Below are 27577 nucleotides of genomic sequence, written 5' to 3' on the forward strand. Positions count from 1 at the left end.
GATTACATAGGCATGATTAATTAAATCATTAGCCATTGGTGATTGAACTCAATCTCCAGCCCTGGTGGGGAGAGGGGGACTGAAAGTTTCAACTCTTTAATTGCTAGGTTGGTTCCCCTAGCAACCAGCCCAAATCCATAGGTTACCTAGGAGCTTTCCAAGAGTCTCCTCACTAACATAAGCTCAAAAGACACCTTAATCACACTTATCACTTAGGAAATTCCAAGGGTATCTGATTCCTATGCCAGGAACAGGGATGAAGATTAGATACATATTTCTTATTATAAATCACAATATCACAGCCTACTTTAGAACAGTAAGTAATGAGAGACAAAAGAAATTATGCTTACGGACAGAAAAAGCAAAACATGTTAATAATACATAAACAAGTATTGCAGAAAAATATACTCCCCTTGGTTTTAGCTATAAGATACCTCCTTTATAATAGAGATGTTTACTGATGGTGTTTATAAAAAGAACACATTCTGCCTTAAGAAAGAAACTTAAATTTGAAAGGTTTTAGTTAAGTCATTAATTTCCAGGTCAACACAGAGAAGAAGTAACTTAAACTGGTTTGGGCAAATACTCATCAAAAAGTCTGAGTAAGGGCTTCCCTGGTGGCGCAGTGGTTAAGAATCCGCTTGCCAGTGCAGGGGACACGGGTTCAAGCCCTGGTCTGGGAAGATCCCACATGCCACGGAACAACTAAGCCTGTACGCCACAACTACTGAGCCTGCGAGCCACAACTACTGAGCCTGCGAGCCACAACTACTGAAGACTGCATGCCTAGAGCCTGCGCACCGCAACAAAGAGGAGCCCCGCTCGCTGCAACTAGAGAAAGCCCACACACAGCAACAAAGACCCAATGCAGCCAAAAATAAACAAATTTATTTAAAAAAAAATTCTGAGTAAAAGCAACATGTGACCAAAATAACTTTCTATAGCAATTAAAAATATGAAAAGTAGGAAATAGATATTCAAAGGAACCATGACTTATTCAACATTTCATGAACATAGAAACCAGATGTGGTGGCACCATCCATTACCACATGAAACATGACCACAAATCCACCAATGGAGAGCTTCCAAGCATTAAGAAAAATAGTTGCATAAAGCTTCAAGGAGCAGAGATCCATCCGTGGGCTACAGCTTACTGTAATTTTAAGAGTTATTAACCTTAGTATTTGGTCATCTGGTTTCTACTTTGCTTTTTCACAGTGCAGCAAATAAGAGGAACTGATACTGATTAATGAACAGAAGTGATGGCCAAAAAAGGAGAGGAAACCACAGAGCCATTTTCAAATAGGGGCAGGCATATTACTATGCACCTGCATCATAAAGAAAAGTTATTTCTCTCTATTGAGAGGAAAATTAGCAGAGTTCTTTTAGCATTACATTAAACAAAGGGGTTTCCTTTATCCTTGATTGATCATGTTTGCAGAGTAAACATCACTCTTCCTCAAAGTATTATTGGTGTCCTTAGAATTCATGACTTAGATAAAGAAGGTACACAGGAAAAAAAACAAAAAACCTCCTCATGATAGAAAAACTAAAGCCCAGGTAAATGAAATGAAATTAGCCCATGGTCATTGGTAAATGGAGAAGTTTAACTCCAAATGCTATTTCCACAAATAGGTTTCCTATTGAAGAAAAAAAAAAAAAAATAGAAAGCATCAACAGAAGATACCAGTTATCAGATGCTACATAAAGACAACACTGGATTAAAAGCTTGAGAGGGATCTACACTTCAATATTTTACTTTCATTTTGCTTGCCCTGTATTAAAGTTAGCCAATCATACTGTAACCATACTGGTAATCCTATACCATAAAGCAAATTTACTACCACAGTCTGTGACATGATTTTGAATTGCCATCCCTGAGCAAAATAGTGAACTAGGAAGAAGTTTGTTTTTGATGTCCTACCTCCACCATACCTCACCTTTGACCCCTTGATGCAACTTTTTCCTCTTGCCAGATGCCTATGCTCTCCCCAAAATTAGAGACAGGAATACATAGAAGTGATGTGAAGAAGATGTGAAATTAGGGTGACCCAGCACACAGCTCTTCTAACTATTCTTTTTACTATGTTAATTCCAGGATCAGAAGCTAACGTTTGTAGTGTCTGATATACCAAGCAATGTGCTAGATAAGCATTTGGCATGTGCTGTCATTAATTTTCACCACCAATTAACAGAATAGGTATTACCCCCTATTTTACCCCCTATTTTATAGATGAGAAATACAGACTAGTGAAGAAATTTCTCAGCATTATACAAGTGTACTATCTCCCTTTAATGACCCACAGCTGTACTGCTACAAACGCCCTCAGCATATCATCCCAGTGAAGTGGCTTTACAGAACTTTGTCTGTGAAAATGTGCCACCTGTATGTCCTTGTCCCACTCCTGTAACAGAATAAAGACAAAACTAGTGCATGTTATCATCTTGCTTCAATATTTTCAATTTTTGAATGTTTATTCATAGTATCAATAGGGAGAACAACACAAGCTTAATCAGAATGCCTCTCTGACAACCAGATAACCGGACTTTATCTTGCCACATATGACTTAGGAATAGTTAAATTCTGCTTCAGACTATGAGATATTAAGATGCTTCTTAAATTATATTTGCTGGGCTTCCCTGGTGGTGCAGTGGTTAAGAATCCACCTGCCAATGCAGGGGACACAGGTTCGAGCCCTCATCTGGGAAGATCCCACATGCCACGGAGCAACTAAGCCCTTGTGCCACAACTACTGAGCCTATGCTCTAGAGCCTGTGAGCCACAACTACTGAGCCCGTGAGCCACAGCTACCAAAGCCCATGCGCCTAGAGCCTGTGCTCTGCAACAAGAGAAGCCACCGCAATGAGAAGCCCATGCACCACAACGAAGAGTAGCCCCCACTCGCCGCAACTAGAGAAAGCCCATGTGCAGCAACAAGAACCCAACACAGCCAAAAAATAATAATAATTTAAAAGAAAATTATATTTGCTATTTTTATCATTTTAGGTATAGTTAAAATTTATCCTTAATTTGTAATAATTTTCAGTGTATCTCTAGTTGAAGGGAAAAAAGTTGAACAAGTTTTATAGGTATAATTATCTTTATAATACTTACTGTCTCCACATTGCCCAATGGGCCTAGATAGCTAACAGGTAGCTTCTTAAACTATCTATAAGGCTGTAGTAAGTACAAAATAGAAACTTCATCTCTTTATAGTGCCCACTGATCTAATTTTCTCCACTTTTCTGTTGCAATTCTAGAATTACATTACGAATTAAGTCAGAGATGGATGTTTTAAATTATAGAAACCTACATAATTTGTTTTTCCACTCCAATAAAGTTAAGGTTCAACTTTTGTTCCTTCAAATATTTATTGAACACCAAGTGTACTATGTATTAGGTATTGGGGACACAAAGGGATAAAGAAAATTTGTAACTTCTAACTCATGGTTTAGCTAGAGCCTGACATACACTTAACAAATGTTAATGATGTGAAGAAAGGACACAAGAAGCAGAGGAAATAATTGGATCTCTATCAGCTGTGAGGTGAGGGGACAGTTGGCACAGATGAGGTCAATAAAAGATACACAGAAGAGATGGTTTAACTGGAGTTTTGAAGAGAGAAGTAAGATTTCACCATGTTGTATACGAGGCAGAGATTTTCCCCAGCAAAGGCAAAGAATTTTAAAAGTACACAAGGGAAATGGCAAGTACTGCCATCTGGTAAAGCTGAAAATTGAGCACATCAAATGGAAGAGATTATAGTAGATAAGGCTGGAAAGGAAGGGCCACATCTTAAAGGCTCTTGGGAGCCATGGAATATTTCTAAGAGTAGCAACCGTATCTGTCTTAGAAAGGTTAATCTGGTGGTAACGTAATGGGCTGGAATGGGGATAGGGTCAGAGGACTGCAGGCAGCCTAGAACATGTTATGCTATTGTAAGAGTCTAGGCGAGATGAACATCTACTATGACTGTGAACAGCTACTATCACAAGAAGAGTAGACGAACATTTCTGGGGTCAACTCGAGAAAATCTCATGATATATTGTAGAGTTGACGCGTGAACAACGTGGGGGTTAGGAGCGCTGACCTCCACGCTGGCGAAAATCCACTTATAACTTTACACTTGGCCCTCCAGCCCTCCATATGCAAGGTTCCACACTCTTAGATTCAACCAACAACGGATTGTATAGTACTGTGGTACGTATTTGTTGAAATATATGTGTGTAAGTGGACCCTCGCAATTCAAGCCCATGTTGTTCAAGGGTCAACTGTACACAGAGGAAAAGATAGAGAAATCAGATTACCATGAGATGACTGCAGAGAGAGAGAGTGATGCAATAACAAAATTAGGAGGGAATGGAACAGCTAATTCTTGGGAGCAAGGGAGAAGAATTTAGATTTGATTACATGGGTCATTAGAGATGGCCTTGAGAAACCAAGGCTGACTGAAGTCATGGGGTCACGAAGATAGTTCAGGGACAAAGCCTAAAGACCTAAGGGGAAGAACCATAGAGACTGCATTAAACAATGGTGGAGAGGTAAAAGAAGCCATCCGAAGAAACAGAAAACAACAACAAAAAAACCCCACAACAGGTCATGCAGAGCTTTAATGAGTAAATGATTGATAACAAGTGTTACAGGGGTTAAACAGAAGTATTAAGAAACGCACCCACTGGATGTGGTAGTCAAAAGGTGACCATTGAGAGAATCACTTCAGCTAAAAGGTTAAATTTGAGGATTAAAGTGAAATTGTAGTGAGATGAGGAAGTGAAGCAGACAGATTTCTAAGAACTTTGTCAGTCAGGAAGACGGATGGAAAAAAGAGCATAAAAGTCATACTCAAGATATTTTGGTTTTTTTTAAGACAGACGAGATTTTTCACATAAAACTGCATCTGAAGAAGAAACTTGACAGCTGGGTGGGGACTGAACTGTCTAAATAAAATTTTAAACACTATTATGCAAAATATTTGCAACTATGTTGACTTGCGAGTCTGCACACTTAGTAGTAGTCAGTAGTACAATAGCAATGACCTTTATAGGAAGGTGTAAAGATTTAACATTTTCAAAACAAATGCATAAATTCTGAACTTCAAAATGTACTGAAGGATCCAAAGTTCTCATACTTTAATAGTCCAGTTCTTGGAAGGTAGATAATGGTAATAGAGCATAGGAGTAGTAAGTTTTAATTTCTAGTTAACATAATTCTGTTTCCCACATTTTGTTCTCAGGTCATTCACATTCCCTGATTGGGTCTGAAATCCCAAAGGGAAGATAACCTAAAATGCAAGATGTTTTCCCCCTCCTTTCCCTGCTCTCCTAGTAGAAATATGATATACAACGCCTGTGAACTTAAAAAGGAAAGACATCTCTGCTTTTAGCTTCCTTGTGCTTAACGTTTTAGAAAGCTGTCACTCCCATCTGCAATATGCAGTGGGTTACAGGAAAAACTGAACAGAAAAGCCAGGACAGAGATTAAGGATGTTATACCTCTCCTGAGTTGTCCTCTTAATTTTCTTATCTGAGGTATATTGCCAGAGCCAATCATATCAAACAGAACTCTTCCATGAAATAGCACATTCTAAAACCAGTAAAATTTTGTGTACATATCAAAGTAGTTAAACAGAAGGAAGAAAGATGAAGAGCTGTTCTACCACTCTAAAGATAAAACCCATCATGTCACTTTTTACCAGCCTAAAAGTATTTTGAAAACAATGGTACTTTTGTCCTCTCCTCCTGGGATAAAAATAGTCATATCTAGAGGGAAGGGAGGCAGTTTACCATGCCATCCCAGCACCCATACCTTACTAGTTTAGCGACCTTGTTTAAGGTGATCTTTAACATTCTTCTCTGTTGGCATAAGTCAATTTTTGATATTTTTAAGAGTAAAAAATGATTTTCAGATTGGAATCACTTTCAAGATCTTATGGTTTCTGTTGAAGATAGAGAAACAAGAATTTTTAAATATGACAAGATGAAAGTAAAATGTCAAATATAAGAAAATAATTACAAAACATGGAAAAAGATTATGGTTATCAATTTTAGTATTTATTGAAAGGTGGAAGACAAGGAAAGTTCCTCTCAAACTCCAAAAATAAATCCTGCACCTTCGCTAAAAACGCAAAATGAACTGAGATATTTGCTTTACATGACAATGAAACTATCCAAAAAATAACTGAATCCAAATTTACCAAAACAGTGCAAATCTATTATTTACAAAGATGATCTTACCTGCCATAAGTATTTGGGAAAAACCTATTTTACACTCAGGAACACTAATGAAATACCTTGGAGACTTAATCCAAGAAATAAAATATTTCCTACCCTCCGTGACCACCCCCCCCACAAAGTTAAAGAATGGATTAAAAATGAATATATGCGGAAACAAACAGTATTTCCAATAACCTTATACACATACACGTGCACAGGCACATGCACACACACACAGAGTGTTGTGCTAGATCAACCTAATCTTTATTTAAGGTCAACAGCTGTAGTGACAAAGACGATAATGAATATGGCTTTAGTAAAGTTTTCAACCAAATATCACAAATGCTTAATTCTTTTGATAGCTAACCAGCTAACCTGAGTATGGAATATATATTACTTAGCTAAAAGGATATGAACAAAAATAATTAAAAAGAAAAAAATCACTGTAGCAGACACCACTGAGGTACCTTAGTTTTTTTTTTTTGTAAAGGTCTGTATGGCAATTTAATAATTTACATAACAACTATTTATTCTATATAGTATAAGTTCACATAGAAGCTGTATCTTAAGTGCTTCATTATTCTGGTCCAAGAAACTGGAAATAACAGAAAAAAAGTTGTGTTCAGATAAGAACTGGAATGTACTAACTAGGAAACCATTAATATAATACAATACTGAAATAAAAATTATTTGTATGTAACAAACATAGCCAACAACTTCTCAGACTGCATCTGAAGAGAATTTTTAAATTATAACCCATAAGACAGGAACATAAGCATTACTCAAGGTGACAAGGCTGTATCTTTAAATCTGTGTTCACTAACTTGTATTTCACCTCCACAGAGATGTATGCATTTTACAAAACAATTAAAATTTCAAAATATGGAGAAGTTTGACTATAGGTTATATAGGAAACGACACTTAAAAGCGACCACTCTGGTTGTTTTAGGTATGTCTTTAAGTTAAAAGTTTAAGGCTCATATATTTTGGAGGGATACCCTAAAGACATTTTATTACAGTATGGTCTCATGCATCTATGTGTATGACACTGGAAAACTGAAGCTAAAACGAACCTTGTTAAATATGTTACCCTTCACTTAAAGAAAGAAAAACCTAAACATTTTTACCACATTCTCTCTCAATTTTCAATACTGGTTTGTTATAAACTTTTGTCTCCCCAAAAGGTAGGTGAAAATACATAAATTTAGCTAAAAATAGAAGATAAAGGTGGTGAGGAGCAGGATAAGTAATATATAAAACAAAATCCCTATTTACATTTGCATGATTTATACTTTCCTTACGTCATGAAAATTCCTATGTTGCAAATATACTGATTTTCTACTAACCACTGAGATTTCCTTACAATATTTGCCTACCCTTTTAAACTGGAGGCCAGAAATGACATCATTGCTGCAGTTTATTTTTTCTGGTGAAATGCCTCTAAGTAAGCTTCTCCCTAACCAGAGAGAGAAGCAGTTTTATGGGTACCACAAATGAAGCTGGAGCAGAAACCACTCAAAGTGGAATAGCAACACTATCTCAAAAGGCAGCACAAAGAACCCCATTTGAAAGTAATCAACCAAAGTATGAGCCCAGAAAAATACCAAATTCAAGTAAAAGAAAATAGATTTGCAACCAGCAGAGTTCCTAACATCAAAGCATACACTGAAGCCATTTGTTTGACTTTTAATTACAGTAGTGGAAGCAATCTGAAACAGTGCTGAAGTCCATTACTGAAGAGATTTGTTTTAATCATCTTTAGCTAGGCACTGGCAATCCTGTTTCCTATCCCAATTTTATTTTCTAGAGCTTCTTTTGAAAAAAGAAAAAAATACTATAAGTTGTTTACCTTGCTAGGGTAGGGAGAGGGATGCTTAGAAAGATGAGGTAACAAATCTTATTTTGTTAGTTATCTCTTTGTATATGGCAGTTGAGTCACTGCCCTTATTTTAATATTTTGTATTTGCCATATTTTCCTTCTGTTCCTCAAGAAAAATGTAATAGAGGATTTTAACTTCTCAGAATTAAACTTTCTGTAACTGAACATTTTTTCTCAGCTACTATTAGGTACAGTATGGGTGCTGATTAGTAAGAAAATTTTCTCAACTTCTTATTCCATACACTACAAAGAAAATTCATGTTATAGGGCTATATAATCGGGTCACATAACTTCATTAGTTAAAGGGTTAAATATCACTAACAGACCTTGTTTCTCCCAACTTATAAAACTGTTTCTATTACCTAAACTGCTCTCTTAATGTTGAATATAAATATTTAAAAATGTATTCCAGGGAGTATAGGAAGTTTCACATATTCATCTTATTCAGCAATTTAAGAAGTTATGCAAAATATGATAACATATATATATATTCCCATACATACACACACACATATAAATATGCTTTCATAACTGAATCTTGGTTTTAAAAATGCTTGCACAGCATGGGGAATTTAAATATTCACAAGATTTGAATACATACATTTGCACTCCATTAGCACTCTAAGTGTATACACCAGCAGAAACATAATAGATCAAATAAATGATTTAACTGAATTGTCAGTTTGGTGGGGTTTTTTTGCAGACCCAACAGAAAACATATTATTATGAACCTTTATTAAGTGGCTCACATTTCAGTATAAATCACACTAAAAAGGTTTTTTTAAAGCTATTTACACTACAGTGCTGACACATTTAAAATGAAGAAAAAATCGGTATAAATAAGCTCTATGGAAAAGCCTTAAATTGTCAAAAAAGAATTCTGCCTCATATTACAAAATATATATATATATGTTAATGTCAGCTCTATTCTAAAACCTACAACTCCAACTCAAATGATTTTTTTAAAGACTCCTCTTGTTTAAACCTGCAATGTTTACAGTGCATCTGGCCCTAAGTGCTTTGATACTTCACAGTTACGGACAGGCACTGAGGAATGTTACAAAGCTACATAAACTATAATTTGTAACAGACTTGGGAGCAAGTTCTTGGCTTGCTTTCAGAATTCACAAATCTTTATTACATTATTAAGTTTAAGAAAAAAAACAATTTTAAATGGTATATACAAATTTAGCACAAAATGTTATCATCTTTTCTCTCTTGATTTGAATGTGTTGAACTATGTTGCCTTGTATCAACTAGACTTATGAGACTTCCAGGACACATTTCTTCCTTTAAATCTTTGTTGCTATTTTCAAATTTAGAGTCCACATCAATCTTAAATTCTGTAAATTGAACATGATCCAATTTTGCTTTAACATTCTTGCCATCCATATTATTTGGTGCTCCAGTCTTTTCAGGAATATAAACATTCACAGGTTCTTCCTTGATTCTTACAGTTGCAATAGGTTCATGTTTAATCTGCTGTAATTCATATTTAGAATGAAGTCTGTCTGAAAAAACAGAATCCAAGGAGGTTTTGCTTACAGCACAAATCATGTTGTCAGTGTGAGGTCCAAGAACTGATGATGTGGAATCTGGTGATGTGCATGTTTTATGAGTAACTGTATTCTGAGCAGTGTCCTCCTCTGAGTGATATAACTTGAGACGAACATGCCATGCTAAACTGCATACAGCTGAAACTGTCTTGAACTGATGAACAACATTCCTTGGAATAAAATAAATGTCATTATCATACAGCTGAATCCTGGCATAGCGAATGCCTTCCCTCCTCAGTTGATTAAGTTTTGCATCATCAACCCACTGGACACACTAAAATAAAACAAAACAAGAAATACCAATAAGTCTTTTCCACAATAAAAATTAAATTGAAGATAGTAATAGTTTAAAATATACCTGGGACAGTGGAGGTTCATGTAAATCTAACTGCATTCGTTGAACTACTTCTAAGAAATCTTCAGCATGAAAACAAATTACATCTTTGGTTATTCGGGGTTGATCAGGCCTAAAAAAGAACATGAGATAATAAACAGCCTTCCATTAATGTTTCACTCTGCTAAGTCCTTATTAAATTCAAAGCAAAAATAGTTTATGGTTAAAACCAAAGTATTATCTTAGAAGTGAACTGTAATTAGAAGACCACTTTACATATTTAAACAAAGGGATAACACCATGAGTTTCAACCTAAATATGGATAAAAACAACTCATTTTATTATTTACACACACACACACACACACACACGTTTTGGTATAGCACAGCAGAAAATTTATTCATTAATCAAGGAATGGAGAAGGGAGAGCTCATGCTCTAAAAACACTTTCTCCCTGAAGGGAGAAGAGTAAGGGAACTTTAAGGGGTAGGAGGTAGACATATCATCAGGGCTCTTGCAAAGGGGTGGAGATTTCCAGGAGCAGCCTCACCTCATTTTATTATAGCTATGTGTAACCATATTTTGAAAAATTAAATTGACCTGAATTGGTTAATTATGCAAATCAAAAAACTAAGTGTTTAGTCTTAAAGTTAAGGCTTTAACTTAAAGTCTTTAATTTGTTGTCAATACTTCAACAAATTAAGTGCTAAATTAAAAATACTATATAATATAAAATTTAGAGGTAAATATAGGGGAAAGGGAATACATTCTTTCAATACAGACATATATAACTGCAATGATACCAAAAATCCCTAAATGACTCCTAAAAATTAAGAGACATTAGTTAGAAAAGTACTTATAAAATAAACTGTTACCATCCTACTTGCTGAGGTTAATAGAGTCTTTAAATATAATTCTAAAAAAAAAATCCCCAAATTCTTCAATTAATTAAGAATATACAAATACATGTTTATAAAAGATGCTCAAAATGGATTTTGGAATAAAATCCCAAGCGACATAAATACCAACCCCCCCCAAATCATACCAAGGCAAATCATAACTAAATTTAAAAAAAACAGTGATAAAGAGAAAATCTAAAACTCATGCATCACATTAATATACAGGGAAAGAGGGTAAGAATGACTGCAGGCTTCTCATCAGAAACAATGCAAGCCAGAAAAGAGTACACTGTCTTTAAAGTATTGAAAGAAAAAGTCAGTCTGGAATTCTATAACCCCCAAAATATCCTTAAGAAAGTGTGAAATAAAAACATTTTCAGACAAACAAAAACTGAGAGAATCTGTCACCAGAAGACCAGTACAACAAAGAATGTTAAAGAACATCTTCAGGCTGAAGGAAAATGATATTTAGATGAAAATGTAGATCTATTCAAAGGAATGTAGGGTGCAAGTAATAGTAAATATGAACGATATTTTATTCTCATCTTAAAAATCTCTTCAGAAATAATTCCTTAATGCCAAAGAAAGCAACATATTTGGGGGGATGGTTATAGCACACATAAAGCAAAATATATTAATAATAATTAGCACAAAGGTGATAAATGGGAGCAGGGAGAGATGGCAGTGTACTATTGAAAGTTCTTACACATTACATAGCAGGTATAATATTATTTGAAGGTACACTATGATAACTTTAGAGCAACCACTAGTAAACAAATAGTGGAGGTATAATGAAACGCTAAAAAAGGTAAGAAAGAAAAGTGGGGAAAAGGAATGAACTGACATATTAATAATATTGAGTCTTTCAATCCATAAACAAGGTATATCTCTTAACATTTCTGTAAGTCTTATTTAATTTTTCTCATTGGTGTTTTGTAGTTTTCAGTATGTCATTTATTTTAAAAATGTATCTCTAAGTATTTCATAATTTTTATGTTTTTATAAGTTGGCATTATTCTTTTCATTTTCAAAATGTTTCAAAGTGTTTATTGCTAATATATAGAATTCAAATGTATACAAGTGACTTTTCAATATTCTTATCTTGTGACTTAGATAAATTCTAGTACTTCTTTTGTAGACTTAGAACTATCTCTATACACAATTATTTTGTCTTACTCTAAGACCCTGTAATTCCATTTCTATGTATTTACTGAAATGAAGTGAAATTTTATGTGCACACAAAGGCTTGAAAGGGAATGTTCATAAGAGCTTTATTCATAAAAACCCCAAACTGGAAACAATTCAAATGTTTATCAGGTGAATGGATAAATCAATTGTGATATATCCATACAATGACATACCACTCAGCAACACGAAGGAATGAACTACTAATACACATAACAATATAGATGAGTGTCAAAAACATTATGCTGAGTGAAAGAAGTCAGGCAACATACGATTCTATTTAAATGAGATTCTAGACTAGGCAATACTAACCTATAAAGACAGAAAATAGATTTATAGATGTCTGGAGCTGGGGTAAGAATGCGGGGAGATTAACTGCCAAGGTATATGAAGGAAACAAAATGTTCTATATTTTAGTTGTGGTAATGGTAACATGGCTGTATAAATTTGTCAAAACACATGAAACTGTACACTTATAACAAGTGTGTGTATTACTGAATACAAATTATACTTCCATAGTTGATTTTTCAAAAAACTGGATTTCAAGAAGCAACCTTAAATATATAAATCTATGTGAATTCTATCTTCCTAATACTAAAAAGTGATATAAAATTCATCAACACTTCACAAGTCTATCTAGTTGAAGATTTCTTTGTAGTCTCAATCAATCCCAGTCCTTTATCTCAAATTGGTGTTAAGCCTGGCTCTAAGATAAAGTCAAGAATCTTGGACTTCCCTGGTGGCGCAGTGGTTAAGAATCTGCCTGCCAATGCAGGGGACACGGGTTCAAGCCATGGTCTGGGAAGATCCCACACGCCATGGAGCAGTGAGCCCGTGCGCCACAACTACTGAGCCTGTGCTCTAGAGCCGGTGAGCCACAACTACTGAAGCCTGCACGCCTAGAGCCCGTGATCCACAACAAGAGAAGCCACTGCAATGAGAAGCCCACATGCCGCAATGAAGAGTAGCCCCCGCTCAGGGCAACTAGAGAAAGCCTGTGTGCAGCAGCGAAGACCCAACACAGCCAAAAATAATAAATAAAAAAATTAATTAATTAATGAAACAAAGAATCGAATACTCTAATGCCTAATGTCTCCTTGAGAAAAAGAGCAGAACTCAAAACACTAAGATAAGGAAAACACTAAGAGAAAGCACCGATTTCCTTAGTATAGCTTAATTTAACAACAAGGAGTAACAATAAAGGGATCATAGACCACGTTTGCATCAGAGCCATGAAACCCTCTTAAAGCATCAACCAAATTATTTTCTTACCATCTTTAATACTAAGAGATTAAAGCAGCATTGGTATAGAAAGCAAACTGTATTTTACAATACTGAGAAAACTCAGAGCTAGCAACATCTCATTCCAAAATCTGTCTCAAATTAAATCTGGCCACCTAATATATTCATACTTTGGCAACAGTCTTTTTCACTGTGAAATTGTTAGCTTCAAGTGTTTTTTCATTCAGTAACTATTCATAGGGAACTATGACGGACCTGTGAAGGACAGGACACGATCTCTAACATCAACTCACATATAAAGTGGAGAAGAAAGCATAAACCAACAATAATTTAAAGGAGCTTAAGAGAGATTTAAACAAAGTTAAGGCCAAGAAGCAAGAATATTTATCTCTGAAAAAAAAATGTAACTATATGGCTAACTTTAACAAATACCATCTATAAATCAGAGTTCACCCTAAATAAATTTTGATGCCACTCTTAAATCCTTTATACCAAACATTCAAGAAAAATCTCATTAATTTGAAACAGGGTGTTGTTGTTAATGATTTCCAAAGAGATAAATGTGCCTTTACTCTTTGACAAAATTAGTATTTTAAACCACATTATAGTAAGGAATTAGAAACTATATGGAAACAACCACAGATATTTGATAATTACCATTTAACTTAAACACAATTATAAATTATTATTATTGAATTATAAACTATTAATGTCATTTTCCTAAGGACCTCTTAGGGTTAGGTCAGTACTAGTTACTTTGTAAATCTGAAATTGATAAAGCTTCATTTATGTTAAGAAAGAAGGTCAGTTTACAGTGGCCTCCCCATTCAGTATTAATTTATAAAATATTACTTTAAATTTTCCCTTTTGAACAAAGGGTCAATCTTGTATTCACAGCCCCTGAAAAAATTTCCTTGAACAGAAAATACAGGCAATATTTTTCACAACATCTTAGGAATCTATGCAACAATACTGACATTTTATACTTTCAAAATTAAAAACAGTTTCTTTTTACCTAGAAAAATTTCTTGCATACTTAGTATCTAATTCAACTGCTTTAATAAGCAAAACAGCATATTCCATCTTAAGTTTCATACCCAAACAATACTCAATTTGAAAACAAAACCTAATTGAGCAAAGTTACCTTACAGTATAAATATAGCTTTGCTCTATGGGTTTTATCAATTTAATATATGGAAATTTTTTTAATGTAAGGGATGACCACCTCTAAGTATATTATCCATTTTCATTAAGAAAATTATCCATTTTTCTAATCTATCAAAAGAGTCAGTGAAACTTACAAGCAAAGCCTGAAAAAATTAATATAGTAAGGTAACACTTAGTCAATACCAAACCTTAGAAAGATAGCAAGTTAAAACAGTATAAAGAAAAAACACAAGAATCTGGAGTCAGTTCTGAAATCAGACTCAGCTCTACCACTTATTAACTATATGACTATGACAACATTACGTGATAGTCCTGAGCCTCAGTCTCCTTGTGCAATAAATACGGGCCTAAAAGTAGAGAAAATTAACTGAACATTTGTAAATGGGCATACAATAAGCACCAAGTGAACCTTAGGTTTTCCATTACCTTAGATAAGACAACTGTTTTCAACTCTAGTCACGCAGAAAATGAAACTACTTCAGTCAAGCCCAAAAGATAAAATCTAGATTCTAGCAATTGAAAATCTTCTTTAGTACAATTATACAACTAGGATATCTAAATACAGGGGAAAATGAAACTTTTTACCCCACAGTAAGAAGAATTACTGAAAAACTTCCCAAGAAAAATTTTAGAAGCCATTAAATAGTAGTTAATATATACCACTCTCCACAGTGCACAGCCTTCAACACTCCAACAGCAGCTGTAGTCTGTCGTTCAAAACCTTGTCCTATATGATCTGCATGAGCTCTTGTTCTGTCTTCAAAGAGCATCTCACGAGGCTCACTAGTTCGAGGTAGGTACTGCAGGTTTTTTATCTCATTGGTAGTTCTGTTAAAACAGAATTATATATATAAAGAGACAGAGAGAGGCAGGCTTATGTATATTAAGGCTTAATTGGCTTCAAACATTTGTACTGATGTATTGACAGGTTTAACTTTTTCAAATGCATTGATAGTTACAGAACACCTACTCTGTGTCAGGCACTACCTAGGCACTGGAGCTACTGAACAAGACAGTAGTGAATAAGACAGACAAGTTCCTTACTCTCGTAGGAGTTTATATTCTAGTGAGAGACAGACCAAAAAATAAACAACAAGAGAACACTAGGCAGTAAGTGCTTCCATAAAACACGCACGGTTTATTGGAGGTAAGGGGAAAAAAACACTTTAGCTCCACCCTGGAGGACAGACATCTCCCACTGGGCCTCTCCTTCAGCGCTCACCTTCTAGAATCCATAGGCATACAGAAGCTGCTGACTACTTGGCCTCACTCACTGCAGAAACCCTCTCCAACTTTGCTGCAGAAGGGGAACTGGGTGAGAAGAATTTATTTTGGGAGACATCATCTTATTTATCTCCCTGTATGATTTTTCTGTTGCTTCCAGAGACAGATCAGGATTGCCCCCATTATTTTCTCGTCTCATCCTAGTCTATCCCCTAGGGTCACTCTTCCTTTTTGGTTCTCTAACTTCCCACCCTCAGTCTCTACTACTTCGCTGCTCTTTGTGCACTCTTGTCTTACAGTTTTATATAAACTTTCACACAGACACACACACAATGTTTTAACATACTTTTTTGCTGTTTGTGACTAATGTTTTACAGGTATTAGAAAGCTAGGTGATGATGTTGCTTTCTGTGGAAAGCTAACAGGCTTTCAAACCAAGTCTCGCCTCACTGTTCCACATTCTAATGAATTAAGACTTTATTAAAGCATTTGGCACAGCACCTAGGGCAGTGTTGTCATTAGTTGGTCAGACTATAACGTGATGTGAAATGACCACATACACCATAGACTGTAATCCCTGAGGATTACAAGTTCCTCAAGGGGCTGGTGAACTCCCTTAAATTACATGTAAAAGTTTGTATATATCTGCATTATTCTAGGGAGAGTCTTTCAGATTCTCAAAATGATTTGTAAATCCAAATTAAGAATCACTGAGATACACACCAAGTTTACCATTTACTACCAACTTAAAAATTAACTTGTAAAAATTTCATTGAACCAAAATTTATTTATTAAACAGACACTCTGTTTAGGTGCTAGAGACACATTAGTAACAAGCACAACATTGTCCCTGCTCTCATATAACCTACATTTTGCTCTATGACCATTTCTCCGTGTTCTGTTTTTTCTTCTTAAATTTATAACCAGTGAGACCATCTTTAGACATCTAAAAAAAGTATTATCTCCCCCAGGATCACCCACTCCATTCCCATCAATGTTAAGCTAGTGTACATTCTTCTACACTTTTCTCTGTGCTTACATAAATATACTCTTTTTTTTTTTTTTTTTGCTCTGTGTGGGCCTCTCACTGTTGTGGCCTCTCCCGTTGCGGAGCACAGGCTCCGGACGCGCAGGCTCAGCGCCCATGGCTCATGGGCCCAGCTGCTCCGCGGCATGTGGGATCTTCCCGGACCGGGGCACGAACCCGTGTCCCCTGCATCGGCAGGCGGACTCTCAACCACTGTGCCACCAGGGAAGCCCTAAATATACTCTTATACATGTTTTTTTAATTTCTTTTCATAAAAATAGAATCATCCTGGACATATACTCTACATTTTGCTCTTTTCAAATATCATGGATATCCAGCTCAACAGACAAAATTTCATATTATGAAATTAACTATTTCACCACATTCTTTAACAGGAATGTACCAAAATGTATTCAACCATTCTCCTGTTAATGGACATTCAGACCATTTTAAAATTTATCTCAATATAATAAATGCTTCAGTTAACATTCTTATACATTTACCTTTAGTGCTTTTATTTCTTGGGACAAATTCCCAAAAGTAGGGGTCCTGGTTCAAGGAGTATACATATGTTAAACTTTATGAGCTATTTTAGATTACTTCTAAAAAATGATTACAGAAGCTCACCCATTGACCAATAATATATATTACCCTGTTTCCTCACGTACCTACCAGTCTGTAATATACTCGCTCTGTTAATAATTTTTGCCAATGTAATGGGTAAAAATAATATCTCATAAATTTTTTAATATATACTTAATATACAATCGACTACCTGGGGCCTATTTTTCTATTGGGTTGTTCTACATTTTTCTTCTCAATTTAGAAATGCTCTTTGTATATTAACTTTAGTCTGCCACATGTTACAAATGTTTTAGTCCAGTCTACCATAGTTTTGAACTTTGTTGTTGATGTCTTTTCTCTCACAAATAGTATTATCATTGTATCTTTTAATCTTTGCTTAGGAAGATCTCTCCTAAGCTTAAGCATTTTATTCTAATATTTTTATTTTTTATTTATTATGTTCAAATCCCTTACTTCTTGTATAACATTGGGGTATGGCTTTGTCTTCCTTCAAATGGACTCCCATTTATGCCAGCATTATTCATTAAATAAATTTTTCTTTTCCCACTTATCTCATTAAGTTCCCAATATACTTTGATCTGTTTGTGTACTCTATCCTATTCCAATGATCTTTTTGAGCTTTATAGTACTTTTTAATATTGAGTAAGACAAGGTCCCCCTCATACTTATCTTCTTTTTCACAGCTTTATAGATTGACTTTATTTATTCTTCCTTATGAACTTTAAAATTATTTTATCCAGTGCTGGAAGTGTGAGTCCATTTGTAATGCTAAAATTTCCAAAGGACTATCATTTTTGTCCAATCCAGAACATAGATCTAAACATTTGTTTAGATCTTATTCTATATCTTTCATAAGATGTTTTAGTTTTCTTAAAATGAATATTAAATTTATTTCTGAATATTTATTAAATTTATTCCAAAACCGTTTATGTCTCTGTTGTGAATGATATTTTTTTCCATTCCTAGTTACAATTTATTGTCATTTGCCTACATTTTTCATGTTTTATTTATATTTGATACTTATAAGAAATTATATCAGCAACCATTTTTGAACTTACATTTCAACTACACGCTAAAATTTCCCTTCCTTCTTCCTCCAAATTTCAACAAATATACACATACCAATGTACAAATACCCATCCCCAGCAAAAAACATTTATATCCAACATACCTTTTCCTTTTGAAAGGTGACTTTGGCATATCAGCCACAGGGATCATTTGTTCTCCCGGGCGTACCCACATGATGGGACCATCATCACTATCTTTTCGACTCTCTAATTTTAGACTAGATAGTGTCCCCCATGGCAGTGTACACTAGAGGCAAATAATTACAGAGAAATTAATTATTTTTAAAATGTATCTTCAAATATACATTAAAGACTATTGTCCCCTGGACAAAATTTCATATATACATTTGAAATACATACCTATTTTAAATATATTCATATATATTCATAAATTTTCCTTCATAATATTCTATTTCAAACACAACAAGAGAGTAATTATTCTTGGATGATTTCCCCCACTTCCCCAACCCTGCCAGAGGTATGATTCACTGTATTTATCATTTATTATTCTTCCTTCTACCAAATATATGGGTCATATGATGTTAATTAGTTGGCAAAATAAGTGTCTTCCATGAGAATCTATAAAAATGAACAACTGAGTTTAAAAAATGGATACCTCAAAAACAGGGGGGGATATACCTCTGATTAGTTATAATCAAAATCTAACAAAACAAAAAGGAAAACTAAACCAAAATCAAAATTTATTTCTGTGTAGTAGTTTCTTGAAAAGGCTGCTGGCCTAAAAGCAGGAATTAACATCTTTGAAAAGAAAAGAGAAATGACCAAGGGCCACTATCCATGGAATGGTGACAAAATGGGTATTTTTTTAAAAAACATACCCTCTTTTCAAAAAGGGGAGCTTGTCAAATTAAATTTCTCCAGAAAGAATGCATTTAGCTCATTTGCTTTTAAAATTAAAATCTGAAACATAAATATTTAAATGATGGTGTTTTTAAAATAGCACTCAAAATAAATGCAACCAAATTCCATGTCACTAGTTGGGAGAAACAGACAAGGAACCAAAGGTTTAAAAGGAACAAAAAAGGAAATAAAAGGGGAATGGAGTAGGGTGAAAAAGAAAAGGAAGAAAAAGATATATACACAGATATAGACTGGAAAATTAAGCATGTAGAAGTGAAAAAAGAAGAGATGTTTAACAGATTATGTGGCAAATACTAGAGATAAACTGATCTTGTCACATTTTGACCTCTGAATTACTGATTAAATAACTGACCTAACTACACAGATCAGAGATTTTTCTCTCAATAGGACAGCCCCAGCCGCCCTTAAGAAGAAATATTTTCTGGAATGCAGAGACTGTTGGGGGAAAAAAAAAAAGAAAACAGAATCTGACTAAAAATCATTTAAAGAATTTAAAGGGGCCTTAAAGCTGCATAGTTTAAATACCTTATTTTATGGATGAGGAAACTGAAGTCCAGAAAGTTTAAACAGCTTGCCCAACCCAGCTAGGATCTCGCAAGATTGAAATACAGTTATACAACTTCCCAGGCCAGTTTTCCACAAACCCAAACTGCCATTCCCTTGTCTAGACATCCTTCCTGTACCTCTTAAATCCTCTGGCACTCAGTTTATAAAAAGCTGATAAACGGATGGAACTTATTTTCCTAAAGTGGCAGCTACAGGCAAGTGTTATTTTCTGGTCCACCACTTAGCTTTGCCATTAAAATTAGTACCTGAGAAGTCACACACACACACCACACAAGAATTACTTCTACTTTGTCATCTCTTCCTTTCCTTCCTTATAATTCAAATGAAATAAAAGTTTTTATAGTTCTGAAACAGCCATGATCTGTTATCCTTGTAGCATGAAAGTAACTTCCACAACTTAGACTGTTTGATATTGTTTTCTCTTACTTTTAAAAATGGTGAATCTTCCAACATGTCAAGGAACTCAGGGAAGTAATCTCCCACTTCTTCATCTACTGCTCCCACCAAGCTGATTTGTCGCATTGGGCCAGCTCTATAAGTACCGTGAGAATACGTTCTTTTTACCTGAAGGATATGGAGTTAATTAAGTTAAACATAAGACAATGCCTGTTATCACTGGATAACACTAAATTATGTTGTCTGAAAATATTAGAACATAATGTGTGGCAAGCAAAACAACAACAAAAAGCCTTTCACAAACAGTAAAAAAAATAAGGCACTTAAAAAAAAAAGAAAAAAGAAAAGATCGGCACAAAATCAAGCTATTTTACCTTCTCTAGCTATTCCTACACACTGCTTATGAAAACACAGTTGAGATAAACAGCATAATTCCAGGCAACTAACTATAATTTCTCCTTGTAACAGAGGAGTTTATTATTTGATCTACAGTGCCACTGAAATTATATTCAGAAGTTCCTGTACCTATATTTTCCTAAATGGTTCCTATCTTTTTGTCAGAATTTTCAAAAGTAGACCCTCTGAAAATGTTGCATTTAACCATCACCAGTAGTTTGTATGTCCAAAAGGCCACCAGGAATGATCTTCCCTTCTAAGATCTTAGCATGTTAACTAGGATCCAGTTTACATTTTTCTAATGAAAGTCTACTAGAGCTTGAGAACCAAAAGTCCTAGGTCCCAAATCTATCTACCATTGCTATCTACCAGCTATGTGACCTCCAGAAATCACTTAAATTCCTTGAGTCTGAGTTTCCTTAACCGGAAAGATCTACCTCGGATTGCTGAAGAAAACAATAATTGTACAGTGTGAGCAAATGGGTATCATTTGAATATAAACCAAAATAAAACAACCTAAATACCTCAAGAATCACTGGTACCTAAGTTTTCAAAAGCACATTTAAATCTTGCAAAGAAACCTCATATACTAACAGTAGTAAACAAAAGTATTTTTAAAGCAAAACAACTTCCTTTCATAAACAAACTTCAAGCAAAATCCTAATTATTTTTTCTCTGGATTAGCCTTTATGGCCACTAACTGTAGGGAAATTACACTGTCTCAGTTTGCCTGGGTCTATCCCAGTTTTAAAATGGAAAGTCCCGTACCAGGCAAACCCAGATGGATGAGCTTTCATCACATCAGGGACACAGACTCTAAAATATTTTCATATCACAAGGTGAATTCCCACAATTGCAGCTGATACAGATAGTATTCTGTATCAATGTATTTAAGCCGCCACCCACATCAAAAACATGACAATAAAAGTTCTATCATAATAGAACATTTGACTAAAACATTAGAGAATTTTATTTTTTAGCATAATAAGCAAAACAGTATAACAATGATACATTAATTCCTTAATACATTACCAGAATTCCAAGGTTAAGTTTTCATGAACTATCCCAAATTCACTTCTCAGAACCATAAAACCTTGCTCCAATCCCCAAGTTTCAAAAAGAAGTTGGGGTCTGTGTCCCCATTTTGTACTCATGATCTGACCTTCTTCTTGTCTCCCAAAAGTTCCTAGCCTCTCCAGTACTGAGAGAGCTAAAAGTTAAAATCTGACTCTACAACAATATTTAGGCTTTAGATGTTTAGATATACTAAGAGTACTGCAACAGGAAAATTCGTCATCACTATGCATTTCTGTAATGCAGTCTAACAAAGCTAAAAATATCAAGTTGAAATTTAGCAAATTTATGAGAATTGATATCAATTCTGTTACGTGACTCTTGAGTTTGTGGCTTCAGTTTTGGATCTGCAAATGGTCACATGAGTTTTTGAGAGACCTCAAGACCATTCAGTGAAATCAAACACCTTCTATTGTAAAACACAAATTTACGAGTGCTTTGAAATATTCATTTGACTTACAAGTCACATTAGGTAATATTTCCACTTCATACAAATAAGTAAATTTTCTGTGCCTCAATCTTCTGTCTTGTTTAAACTTAGATAACTCATCTAAATCGTTAACCAGTTCTAACAAAGCCAGAATCAAGAAAGTCTTTGCCATCCAGCTGGTTCATTCTACTACATCAACTGAATAATTTGGGCAGTGACTCAATTATCAACATCATCAAGGATCAGCTGAATAATTTGGGCAGTGACTCAATTATCAACTAAATAATTAGGTCAGGGAGGAATGTTCAGTGAGGGAATCCTTCCAAAATACTAAGCACAACTGAATTTATGAGCTCTCGCAAAGAAATGGGTACTTTAAACATACTTTTTTTTTTTTTTTCTTTTTTCCCTCGCGATACGCGGGCCTCCCACTGTCGTGGTCCCCCCCGTTGTGGAGCACAGGCTCCGGACACGCAAGCCCAGCGGCCACGGCCCACGGGCCCAGCCGCTCCGCGGCATGCGGGATCCCCCCGGACCGGGGCACGAACCCGCATCCCCCGCATCAGCAGGCGGACCCCCAACCCCCGCGCCACCAGGGAAGCCCTAAACATACTTTTAAAGCAAAAGTCAAATGCATATATGGTCTACTGGACTCTTTTTCCAAGAGAGTATGTGCAAGAACTAAATACATGCATATAAAAGATACACCAATAAAGAAAGAATGCTCTTTAATATGAATGTTAGGATTTAGGAGTCAGAGACAATCTACTCTGAGGAAATGTAAAGTCTGAAATTATAAGTTTATTTAACAGGCAAAAACATGAAATAACTCATTTCTCAAATAACTGAAATAGATTTTGGAGTTCTACCTACTGCTTGCCACGCAATTCAAATAACTACTTCCATTCTAAAAAACAAAAACCCTACTATAACAGTATTTAACTATAGAGAAGGGATAAATACAATTAATAATTAAAAAAACAGAACTAGTAGGACCTCCCTGGTGGCACAGTGGTTAAGATTGCTCGCTCCCAATGCACGGGGCCTGGGTTTGATCCCTGGCCCGGGAACTAGATCCCACATGCATGCCACAACTAAGGAGCCTGCCTGCTGCAACTAAGGAGGAGGCGAACCGCAACTAAGGAGCCCTCAAGCCGCAACTAAAGGAGCCTGCATGCCACAACTAAGACCCAACACAACCAAATAAATAAATAAATATTTTTTTTAAAAACAGAACTAGTTATTAACAAGTTTAACATTCAGCCCTCTTAGAGTAAAATTTCTGTGTTTAAATGTTAAGTAAAAACATGTATCGTTTAGTAACAGAAAAAATGGGTAAAGCTTCTTGGGTGGTAATATTAAAGACAAATGACTTATAACTTAAGTACTTAACTAACTTTGATTTAACCAGATGTTGCTATTTTAGGTTCGAATGATCATTTCATTGATTGAAGAGAACATTACTGACCTAGCCATCTCATTTCATTCAAATTACACCTTTAATTTCCAATTTTACAAATGTTGTTCTTTGTTTACAAGTAAAATAAAATGAAATACGTCTAAATATTAGAAATTTTAACACAATAGACTAAATTAAAACAAATTTGACTTTTCCTCCTCTCCTATGTCTATTTTGATGCTACCTAAAAGGAGGCTATATCTTTTGATGATTTTTTAAAGTATATCTTATTAAAATTCATAAATATTTCAAAGGATATTTGGGAGAAACTGAATTTTAAAGAGTAAAGTAATACAGACTCTATTTGTTGGACTATAACTTTAAATATGGTATTTGAATCTTCGTAGTTCTGGTCACCTCATGGCAAAATACATATATACTATATGTAAATTCACTTACACACATAATTTGCTATAATAAAAGCACAATTCTCTCCCCTTTTCACCAAAATGTGCTAGAACTGTAAAGTACATTCTGTTTGTCCACTATTAAAACCACAGATAGGGGGCTTCCCTGGTGGCGCAGTGGTTGAGAGTCCACCTGCCAATGCAGGGGACACGGGTTCGTGCCCCGGTCCGGGAAGATCCCACATGCCGCGGAGCAGCTGGGCCCATGAGCCATGGCCGCTGAGCCTGCGCGTCTGGAGTCTCTGCTCCGCAACGGGAGAGGCCACAACAGTGAGAGGCCCGCCTACCGGAAAAAAAAAAAAACACACACAGATAGGGAATTCCCTGGTGGTCCAGTGGTTAGGACTCCACGCTCTCTCTCTGGCAAGGGCCCGGGTTCAACCCCTGGCCCGGAAACTAAGATCTCGCAAGCCATGCAGTGCAGGAAAAAAAAAAAACAAAAAAACAAAAAAACCCACAACACAGATATATTCTACTAAGTATGGTCTCTATATAAATTACATATACTTAGCTATCAGGTTTAAAACAAAACAGCAATTTTCTTCTAAGATATTCATTCTCCAAATATTAAAGATAATAATCTGATGACTCAATAGGATGGATATAAATAAATTTAAAACTAAATTTTAAAAATTAATCAAAATCTTAGCTTGTGAAAGTAATCTGAATTTTAAAATACAGTATAACTCAATTAAAAAACGGGCAGACCTGAAGAGACACTTTTCCAAGGAAGACATACAGATGGCCAACATGCACATGAAAAGATGCTCAACATCACTAATCATCAGGGAAATGCAAATCAAAACCACAATGAAATATCACCTCACACCCGTCAAAATGGCTATCATCAAAAAGATCAAAAATAAATGCTGGAGGGCTTCCCTGGTGGCGCAGTGGTTGAGAGTCCGCCTGCCGATGCAGGGGACATGGGTTCGTGCCCCGGTCCGGGAAGATCCCACATGCCGCGGAGCGGCTGGGCCCGTGAGCCATGGCCGCTGAGCCTGCGCGTCCGGAGCCTGCGCGTCCGGAGCCTGTGCTCCGCAACGGGAGAGGCCACAACAGTGAGAGGCCCGCATACCGCAAAAACAAAAACAAAAACAAAAACAAAAACAAAAACAAATAAATAAATAAATAAATAAATGCTGGAGAGGATGTGAAGAAAAGGGAACCCTTGGACACTGTTGATGGGAATGTAAATTGGTATAGCCGCTATGGAGAACAGTATGGAGTTTCCTCAGAGAACTAAAAACAGAACTACCATACGATCCAGCAATTTCACTCCTAGGTATATATCTGAAGAAAATGAAAACACTAATTCAAAAAGATATATGCACCCCAATGTTCATAGCAGCATTATTTACAATGGCCAAGATATAAAAGCGATCCAAGTGTCCAACAACAGATGAATGGATAACAAAGATGTGGTATATACATACAATGGAATACTATTTAGCCATAAAAAGAATGAAATTTTGCTATTTGCAACAACATGGATGGACCTGGAGAATATTATGCTATGTGAAATAAGTGAGACAAAGAAAGATTAATACTGCATATTATTACTTATATATGGAATCTAAAAAGTAAAATGAATGAATATAACAAAAGAGAAACAGACTCACCAGATACAGAAACAAACTAGTGGTTACCTGTACCGAGGGGGAGGGGGAAGGGGGAGGAGGGAGGAGCAAGACAGGGGCAGGGACTTAAGAAGTACAAACTACTATGTATAAAGTAAATAAGGTACAAAGATATAATGTACAGCACAGGGAATATAGCCAATATTTTTTAACAACTTTATATGGAGTATAATCTATAAAAATTCTGACTTTGTCACCTGAAACTAATATATTATAAATCAACTATCCCCCAATTAAAATAAACACACACTGTAATGTAACTTTTAATTATATACCATTTAATACAACTTTCTAGATTAATAACCCAATACTTGAAACATATACTAAATCAGTTTGAACCATTAATTTAATGTTTCAAAAATGGAAAACTACACATAACAATGTATTCAAATTCAAAAAGTATATACTTCTTGATGAAACATACAGATACCATTTAAGTTGTTAAAAAAAATTACAAGAATATAATCCACACACTTTTCACAAAAAAGTAAACAGTACACCTTGATTTATGTGATACCTATTATACGGCAATATTATAGAGCAAATAATCCAGTTTCCTCTATTACATGGAATAAAAGTAAATCTATAATAATCATAAGGAAAAAAGCCTCAATTCTCCAAAAATAATCTATCCAACAATTACAACTCAAAAGCAGTGGGATGGGAGAAGGAAACAGATAAGAGTTGAAAGAATCTCTAAATAGTCAAAATTACTGTCACAAAGGCCATGATTCACACAAGGATACTCTTCTTACATATATGTTTCTACACCAGGCATAATTCTAACTAACATCTAAAATCATAAAGGATAAGAAACCACAAGTTTAGAAGAGGAAGGAGGGGCAAGAGGTGAGCACAGCTGCAGCTCCCCTAGGTCATCAATATTATAATATCATAATGACAAGCCTAGACTGAAAATAAAGAGATAAGTTATGTTGTATATGCTCAGGAAAAGGATAAATCTTGGTCCTTACAACTGTATGCTTCCATTATCTAGAAAAACCACTAATCTGGAAAATGTCACATCCTGATGACGCTTGACATGAAATTACTGTATTTGCTTCAGTAAACATTCATCACACTATCAGTTTTCTGATGCAGTTAAAAAATTAAACTGGAAATACCAAAAAATGTCACTGTTCTAAAACATATCCTATATGCTTCCTAAAAGGGAAATGTAGAGTTACAAAGAGGACACATATTGTTCCTCCCAATTTAGGTATACTTCTCAAAAAAACACAATAAAAGACAGAAATGATACTTATTCATATATTTGCAAAAGCTGTTGACAGATGTAACATTTTTAATTTAAACCTCCCCTAGAGTCCCCCTACTCAGCAAAAACCCTACCACCATCATGACTGTATTTTAACAGTTCCCTTCATTTATTCTCTATAAATGTTTTAAAGTGGGGGTGGGGGAGACTGGAGAGCAGGAAATAAAAGACTTCTTGAACCCTCTGCCAGTAAGTGTCAATAACAAAATCTCAGAAGTTTTGGTTAATGGGAAAAGAACTGTTACATTACGTTTAAACTAAACCCTATTCATTTTTCTTCACGTAAATAATCTTTAAAAAACAAAAACAAAAAACACAACCTTATGATTCTGAGTTTGGCTTGCTACAAAGAAAAAAGTAGCCTTTATGACAGGAAATACATTGCCAAAAGTAAATCTATAAGTCTCAATACTGCTTTCTCTTATTTTACTTATAAAAACTGCTGCACCAAGGGAAGCAAATATGGACACATGCAATTCAAAAAACCATGAGGCATGACTCACTTGAAATAATGCTGTTTCCCAAAATGTATTCCCTGATATGTCAGTCCCTGAAGAGAGGATTCTATAGTCCAGTAAGTTTGGAAAACTCTTCCTGTTTGAGAGGTTCACCACACACTATTAAAGGCTAGGTTCTGAGAAGTCTCACAGTAAACAAACATAACTTATTTGG

General features: G+C 35.2%; 1 protein-coding gene across 1 annotated transcript in view; it reads right to left on the reverse strand.

The window, feature by feature from the left end:
• Positions 1–6029: 6029 nt before the first annotated feature.
• RSBN1L (round spermatid basic protein 1 like) overlaps positions 6030–27577 on the reverse strand; it is a 66288-nt gene continuing 44740 nt past the window's right edge. The window contains exons 4-8 of the mRNA XM_081243881.1: positions 20254–20391; positions 18483–18625; positions 15136–15303; positions 10007–10115; positions 6030–9922 (exon numbers count right to left, since the gene is read on the reverse strand). Of these exons, the coding sequence (XP_081100007.1) occupies positions 9281–9922; positions 10007–10115; positions 15136–15303; positions 18483–18625; positions 20254–20391 (1200 nt within the window). The 3' untranslated portion in view covers positions 6030–9280. The remainder of the gene's footprint in view (positions 9923–10006; positions 10116–15135; positions 15304–18482; positions 18626–20253; positions 20392–27577) is intronic.

This window comes from Mesoplodon bidens (assembly GCF_964165515.1).
Source record: "Mesoplodon bidens genome assembly, chromosome: 9".
Classification (NCBI taxonomy): Eukaryota; Metazoa; Chordata; class Mammalia; order Artiodactyla; family Ziphiidae; genus Mesoplodon; species Mesoplodon bidens.